The sequence below is a fragment of the Grammomys surdaster genome, unplaced genomic scaffold (assembly GCF_004785775.1).
Source record: "Grammomys surdaster isolate TR1022 unplaced genomic scaffold, NIH_TR_1.0 725, whole genome shotgun sequence".
Lineage (NCBI taxonomy): Eukaryota > Metazoa > Chordata > Mammalia > Rodentia > Muridae > Grammomys > Grammomys surdaster.
In genome coordinates, this window is record NW_021605144.1 from 648,791 (window position 1) to 656,991 (window position 8,201).

Consider the following 8,201-nt stretch of genomic DNA (forward strand, 5'->3'; position numbering starts at 1 on the left):
GGGTAGAGTTGTAAACAGTTTCAGATGAATGCATGTAACAGTTTTGTTGAAAAAAAAAAGTAATGATCTTGATGAAGTCAAGACAAGTTCCAGAAAGGTGGTTTTCTGAATAGTATGGACAATTACTTTGCATTTCATGTAAGCTGTCGTTTGAAAAGTGCAGAGGTATTTCTGAGTTTTAGTAGATGATATGAGTAACTTCCTAGTATGTAAGGTGACAGATGGACAATGTATATCCAATAACCCGAGTTTACCTGGCAACATGTACTGTATTATGCTAATAAATATTTCCTGGCAGGTTTAAATGTGGTGGCTACTGAGAACAATGTGTTTTCTTCATACAATTGGAAACGTATTTTGTTTTTTGGAAGCCAAACCAAAGAATCCCGAAGCTGATATGAATGTTGTAAGCTATTCCTGTTAACCAACATACTTTCAAAGATTTGTTTCTATTCCTTTCACACATTCTTTCCAGATGGTTGCATTTATGATAATCTGAAATTTCTCTTTACCTAAAACACACTACTACTTTCTATAAAGAAAATTTACTGGAGAATCATAAAAGCGTTCAGGTGACCAAACTAATAAAAGTCAATATGTTTTCTCGCCCGCATTTAGAGTGAGATAATTTCCCACTGGGGCTATGAAGGTGAAGAGCACCAGGTTAAGACTGAGGATGGTTACCTCCTCTTGGCATTTCGGATTCCACATGGGAAGAATGAGAGAAAGAATTCATATAACAGTGAGTAACAAAAACTGCTCGGAGTGCAAGGCATGTTGTGCAAACCCTTCCATTATTTACCCCTCATAAGGAGCCCCCAGACTCCTTGCCTTCCACATACAAAGCTAGGTGCCTGTCCTGTGTAACTCCTGCCATGGGAGTTGATGTTATTAGAAGAAAAAGCACCATCTGTTACGTGAATTTAGATTTCTGTGCAGAATAAAAGCTCAGAATCCCTGCTGGCATGGCCAAGAACTTCCGACCCTGGCTGTAATGATTGTAATGCTGCAACGCTTGAGTTACAGTTCTGAGAATTCAATATATCATTCTTGATGACAGGTGCATTTGGTTCATTCTGACTAAATGTCTAAATGTTCAAGGGTTTGTTGTTGGAGTTATCTATTAACTATTCTGCATAGTATCTTTTGCTTGGAGATTTTATAAATTAAAAACATTCAGTAGGGTAATACATATTTACTCAATAAGGAACAGGAAAAATAAAGAAATCCTGTGAGTCCAGTGATTATTTTACTCTGAGGAAAATGAGTGATATTTATGGCTATCAAATGAGGATAATCAGCTGTTAACACCTCTATTTGGATTACAACTGCACTATGGTAAATAAACAAGCTGACAAGACAAAACAAGTAAACAACAACAGCAACAACAAAATAAAACAAAATAACCAAAAAAAAAAAAAACCAAAAAACAAAAGCCAAGCCTTGCCCCCTTTAATCACATTACTGGAGAGGCAGAAGCAAGTGGATCTGTGTGAATTCATGGCCACCCTCGTCTACAAAACAAGTCCTAGGCCAGCCAGGACTATATGCTGAGATGATGTCACAGAGAAAAAAAACAAAAACAAAAAAACAAAAAAACACTAGTCAGAGATAATAACAAAGTTCCCCAAATCAAACAGTATAATGATGATGCAAAGTTACATTATCAATCAAATGCTTCCCAGGAGGAGATAGGTGTCAAAGAGGATAAGGGAGGATGTAAACATGAGAAAATTCCAGGGGCATATAAAATATAACGAGCTCCATTATTTTGCATTCTTAAAAACTAATAATAAATAACAAATACTTTATGTTCTCTTTTCAGCCTTGAAGCCAGTCGTGTATTTGCAGCATGGATTTACTGTATCTGCTGATTATTGGGTTCTTGATCCTCCCAGCAACTGCCTAGCCTTCCTCCTGGCAGATGCTGGCTTTGATGTGTGGCTGGGAAACAGCAGGGGCACTAACAATGCCAGGAAACATGTGAGCCTAGACCCAGATTCTAAAGAATTCTGGGCTTTTAGGTAAGAGAAAAGATCTTTTATCCTGGTATATTTTCTTTAAAGCTACCTTTAATGTTTTTAAGTTGTCACAGATTTACTCGGCCTGACCAAAATAACACCATTAAAATGCCGTAAGTAATGAATAATATTTTGAGTCTTTAAGATTTATTTCAGTGTGTATCTGTGTATGTCTGTATGTGTGTTGTATGTGTGTATAGCTGTGTGTTTATGTGTGTGTGCATGTGTATATGTCTGTGCACATGTGTATGTAATGCCTATGTCTGTGTGCCTGTGTATGTCTCTATGTATGTAGTTTGTATGTCTTTTGTGTACTACGTGTGTCTGTGTGTGTGTTCATATATGTGAGTGCAGAGGTCACAGGATTTGTAGATATCCCATTCATTGGAGCTGGAGTTTAAGTGGTTGAAAGCTCTTATTTGGAGCAGTAAGTGTCTTGAAGCACTGAGACATCTTCAGTTCCTTGAATGATATTTTTAAAGGTTGATAGGTTAAAGCTAGCCTAAAATTTTATATTATTAATTTAGTTTAAGATAAAAATTAAAATTTATATATAATTCTTATATATCTCTTTACCTGTAACTACTAATCACTTTGATACTTCATCTTGTTAATTTAGAAAATATTTCATTGAAGTATATTTGAATAGAAAAGATGTTCTTGCTCTGTATATACTGTTTGATAAATATAGACCCAAATTCCAATCATCTGTATAGTTTTCTTTTGTTGTGGCTTCTCTTATGTTTATGAAAAATATAATAGGGAAGGAGTAAAAGGAACAAAATACTTAAGATTCATTTTTATCACAAAATGTCAGATCTTTGTGAAACATATCCTCTGTGCTAAAAGCTCTTCCTGTTTTCCCTTTTTTGGTATTTACTTACTTTACTGACCATTTTAACATATCTTACCCAAACACAAATAAAAACTATTCATACATATGTTATGGGAGGACCATATAAAATATTTATCATAAACTCTGGTATAGAACAAATGCATTTAGAGATACAGTTGGTGATTTAATTGGCTTTGATCTCTGGCTCTGGTCAAAGTGCACAAATAAGAGATCATGCCAAGGCATTGTGGGTATTGTAGGAAGCAGGAGGAGACATGGTGGAGGGTCTGCAGGAGATATTTGATCAGCATTATCTCAGCACTCAGGTAGCCCTTTAGAAATTATTTTCAAGTCAGGGTTTACCCTGCAAAGATATTGTTCAATTACTATAATTAACAAAATCTCTCCATTTTTGTTTTATACAGTTTTGATGAATCAATAGCATATGATATTCCAGCCACCATTGATTTCATTTTGAACAAGACAAGACAAAAACAAATTTACTACATTGGCCATTCCCAGGGCGTCTATTTTGGTATGTGGAGAGAGACTGAAATCTGAACACATTGTAATTTTTATCACAAACCACACAAATATTCTTTAGCAATAATTTTCATTTATAAGAATGACATCTTGTCAGTATGTGGAAACATTCAGACTAGCCAGATATTTAAAATCCAGTTGTTACAGTGGTTTCATTTGTTATCAGACAGTCATGTTTGCTGCTGTCTGATACAGGATCTTGCTATGCAGCACAGTCTAGCCTCAACCATGCAACTACTGACTCCAGTTCTCAGAACTCGAGATTACAGCCATAGGCAACTGTACCTGGCTAATCTTTTTTTAAAATAATAGAAAGAATAATGGGCACATGTTTTTCTTTAATCATTATAATTTCCTTCATAAAAGATAGTTGAAGTCACTGTACTTTCCAAAGCCAAGTTTAATATGTTGTTTTTAAGTGCTTAAAAACACTTTCTTAAAGGAAAATTGGTGTATATTATTTATCTTATAGAGTTATCTTATTTATTTATTTATTTATTTATTTATTTATTTAATTCACATGGGCACTCTGAGCATTTAAATTCAGAGGACCTAGTGAGCATCCACAGAGCTTTGAGTGGTATTGTACTGGACTGGTCTGGGGCTTGCTAATTTACATATTGTTAATATAAGAAAAAAAAAACTTGTTTCCAAACCTTATGTTACCTGGAAAAGCATTTCTAATCAATTTACATGCCACTTAAAAAATACAGTGGTTTTTCTCCTTAATTTATTTGTTTATTCACTTTTCAACCCCTCTTCCTAGTCCCCTCTCACACAGCCCTTCCCGACACCCTCCCTCCCCTTCTCTTCTGAAAATACAGTGTCTTTATTATTTTGCTGGCTATTAGCTACAATGTGCAAAGTACACTAAAGAGGTGTACTTCTCCTAAATCTCACAGAACATTAAGGGAAGGTGTGGGATCAATAGCACAGACCCTCATATTTATTGGGCTGCATGTTTTCTCAGGATATTCATTGTCTGATGCTAAATGGTACCTAGCCTGTCTACTGACGAGACAGGAATAGATGTCCTCATTTTCTTTGAGTTATAACAAGCAAAATTGTCTCCACATATTACTAATGCTCCTTGAGATCAAACATCCTCAGTGAGAAAACACTAAAAATCGAATGGTATTTACTAAGGGTTTTCCTGGCAGTCATAAACTATAATTTGATTATGTTACATTATAACACACACACACACACACACACACACACACACACACACCCCAAAGGCTGAGATTGGAGGAAAGAACTCTTAAGAATCCATAAACACAATTCCCTAGCTACAGAAGTCGGGCATATCCATACCTAACTACTAGAGAAGATTCATATGCTTTAAAAAATATTAAGTTGAAATTTAATGGGGTAGTCATTTTTTGAAGATTGGATACTCAACTCTCGCAAGCCATTGGTGTATGCAGATCTTCCATGCTAACCACAGAAGAAAACAAAATATTTAAAAGATCGATGTAATAGAAATGTAACACTGAATTTCAAAAGTGTGAGAGATTACTTAACAATAGGGAATTACTTGATTTTTCTAGATTTTCACTTTTTTGTAATGCAGCAACACGCTAAGTTATTGAATGTCTAGTTAAGCAAACAAAACCTTTTGCAGTGACTAGAAAAATGAGGGCCACATCAAATGGAATTGAAAGAAAGTAACTGGGCACTGTGCTTCCGGGTGAATCAGAGAATCACCTGGGTAAAGATTGAAATATATGAGATAGAGTATACCTATAGTCTTAGTTGAGACTAAAAATACATAGAACTTTGAACAAGAAAAAAATACCTCAAAGTAATCTATTCTCTTGCTTTCTTTCAGCTTATGGGGCATTTTCAAAAAACCCACAACTGGCCCAGAAGATCAAAATCAACTTTGCCTTGGGCCCTGTTGTGATGACCAAGTATCTGAGAGGTGTCCTTCGCACAGTTGCATACATTGACCCAAAAGTGATCAAGGTTTGTAACACCTTCTAACAACCCCTTAGAAATACCAGTTAGGTGCAGTTTTCAAAAATGGAAGGTGTACCCAGTTGAAGAGCAGAGATGTCGAGACAGGCCCATGCTGCCTCTCTGCTCAGCACCCTGGTGGCCACATACAGCTCTCCCATAGCTGGTACTATAATTCACAGACTGTAGAATCCCGTCAGCCACCAGTTGACCATGCATTTTCTTTTTCTTTCCCACCTGCTTTTCCTGGCTACTGAAACCTTTACTAATAGGTTTTATCATACAAAAGTTCCATGTGCATTTTTAAAGGCTCCAATTGAAATGTCAATAGGAGTGAGTTTTTCCGCCTTTAAACTTCTTTTTGCTCTCCATCATCTGGACTGTAACACATTTCATTCTCCCCATTGTTTTAAAAGTCATGTTAATTGCGTCTTGTACAAAGTGCTGAATAATATATTAATTATAAATGCTTTCTTTGGCAGAGAAGCTTTAGTCGGTAAAGTTGGATTCAGAGTTTTGTCTACTGAGTACACATCTTCTGCATTCTTGTCTTCGGTTTGTCTCTTTCAAATAGGGAACCATCTACAATTCTGACACGGAATTATAGTTTGTTTGGATTTTACTTGCATTTACATAACAGCAGTCTATTTACCATGAATCAACAACATTTCATTTATATATGAAGCGGCTGCTGTTTGTTAATACTCAATAGCTTTCTGAGTCTATTATTATATATATTTACATATATATATATTCTCTCTGAAACAGATAAAATTACCAGTTGTTGCTTTCTCATATATGATAAGAGTATTATTAACAACCTGAGGTCAAAGATATTAAAAACAGAGAATACTACTTTCTAAATCTTATTTCAAACTCTCTTGTCCTATTTTAGTTCTAGAACATACTACTGGCACATTAATCACCGTGAAAATCTTTAAGTCAGCTCAAAACTGACATTAAATGGGTGGCTCCTCTAGACTTCAAATCCTTTTTCTTTTTGTGTTTGCTTTTAGTTATGTGTACCTGGATGTATCCAAGTGAGTGCATGTTCTATGTGTGTGCGTGTGCACGTGTGCATGCATGCATGTGTGTGAGAATGTTAGAAATGTTGCAAGATGAGTGTTGTTCATTCACCTGTATATTCAGAAACATCATGTTAGAAACCAGTTGCATTCTGTGTTGTTTTATCAAGTTCCTGTATTCATGGTCATTTGGGGCTTTTATTCCTTACCTGCCAGATAGCTTCTACAACTGGTTTGTTATGTCAAACTTTTTTTGGTTTAACTTTCAAGGAGTATCTTACCATATACTAGACTGATAAGATGATGTAGTGGCAGTGTGTCCACTTGTAGCTCTGCCTCATTACCTGAGTTCATCCTCTGAGCCCCACATGCTGAGAGACCTGACTCCCGAAGTGTCATGCATGCACTGTGTCACACATAAATGAATGTTATAAAACATCCTTACATGTCGTGTACTATGGACATTCATTATCTTTTTTATGTCATTACTTTAAATAATATGTTTGGCACATAGCTAACTTTTAGACATTAGCTTCTTCATTAATTTAATTGATTTATAGCTCACATAAATTAAAAGGCCTTCATTACAGGGATGGCCTCAAAATTTTTGACATGTGAAGAGCCATAATACTTGCTCATCTGAATAATGACATAGATAGTCTCTATCACCTCAGGTAATTCATTATTGACCAAAGTGTTCCAGTAGAGTTGAAAAGAATTATCTTAGGCCATATGACAGGAGGCATAAAACTTAATAGTGAACCAAGCCATATAACTTTATCAGTATGTTGAAATTTTGTTTTATGATTCAAATTCATTCTATCCTTGCTTCTTACTGGACAAAGTCTCAGAGCTAATATTTAAATATGTCGTTCTCAGAGCCTGTTTGGTGAAAAGGATATATACAGCAGATCAAATGATAATCATATCCTTAAGTTCTTGTGCCATCGCCAGAAAATTGCAACAGCCTGTAATAATCTTCTTACAGTGATGCTTGGATACAACCCCCAGAATTTAAATGAGGTATGTATGACTTTTGTTTTCAGGTAAATGTTTTTCTAATAATGGTTGGTGATGTTATCATCTTACTAGGTAAACATTAAGAATGAGAACTATTTGCTTGCATTGTATAGAATATCTTAACCTACATAATATGAATAGTTCATATGATAAAATATGGCATTATTTGCAAAGTTATAAAATGGCTGTAGAAATCCATCTATATCGTATGTGGATGAATATCTGGGTATCATGAATTTAAACTGTTTAACTCTTATTTCTCTGACATCTTTTTAATAGTCCTTTAAGATTAAAGCCTTTTTCCAAGTAGATTATCTCCACCACATACTAGCATATAAACCACAAAATACTTAGCTTCTTCCTGTGGTAAAATATAGTCTTTCCTTTTAATTGATTTTTTTTGGGGAAAGATTTTAATCATATAAGTAACTCAGTTCTACAATATTATTTTAAACTTTCATACTCTTATAAAGGACACTAATCATGTTTTGCTGCTTTCCAGAGTCGTCTGGATGTATATATTGGACATATTCCAGCAGGAACTTCAATTCGAAGTGTACTTCATTTTTCTCAGGTAAACTTGTTCTGTGCTTCAATTTCTTCCCTCCTCTGTTTGAAATCTTCCCTCTTCGTGGTAAAACTTGACAATTTTCTATCTTATGATGATGAGAGTGTGGTGATGATTATGATAAAGAAAGAAGGATAGATGGATAGATAGATGGTAGGTAGATAGATGAATGGATAGACAATAGATAGATAGATAGATAGATAGATAGATAGATAGATAGATAGATAGAT

General features: G+C 35.0%; 1 protein-coding gene across 1 annotated transcript in view; it reads left to right on the forward strand.

Annotated features, from left to right (window-relative positions):
- Positions 1-304: 304 nt before the first annotated feature.
- Positions 305-8,201, forward strand: part of LOC114633672 (tear acid lipase-like protein) — a 12,892-nt gene continuing 4,995 nt past the window's right edge. Inside the window, exons 1-6 of the mRNA XM_028782270.1 lie at positions 305-406; positions 619-742; positions 1,826-2,024; positions 3,282-3,391; positions 5,231-5,367; positions 7,906-7,977. Coding sequence (XP_028638103.1) covers positions 305-406; positions 619-742; positions 1,826-2,024; positions 3,282-3,391; positions 5,231-5,367; positions 7,906-7,977 — 744 coding nt within the window. The remainder of the gene's footprint in view (positions 407-618; positions 743-1,825; positions 2,025-3,281; positions 3,392-5,230; positions 5,368-7,905; positions 7,978-8,201) is intronic.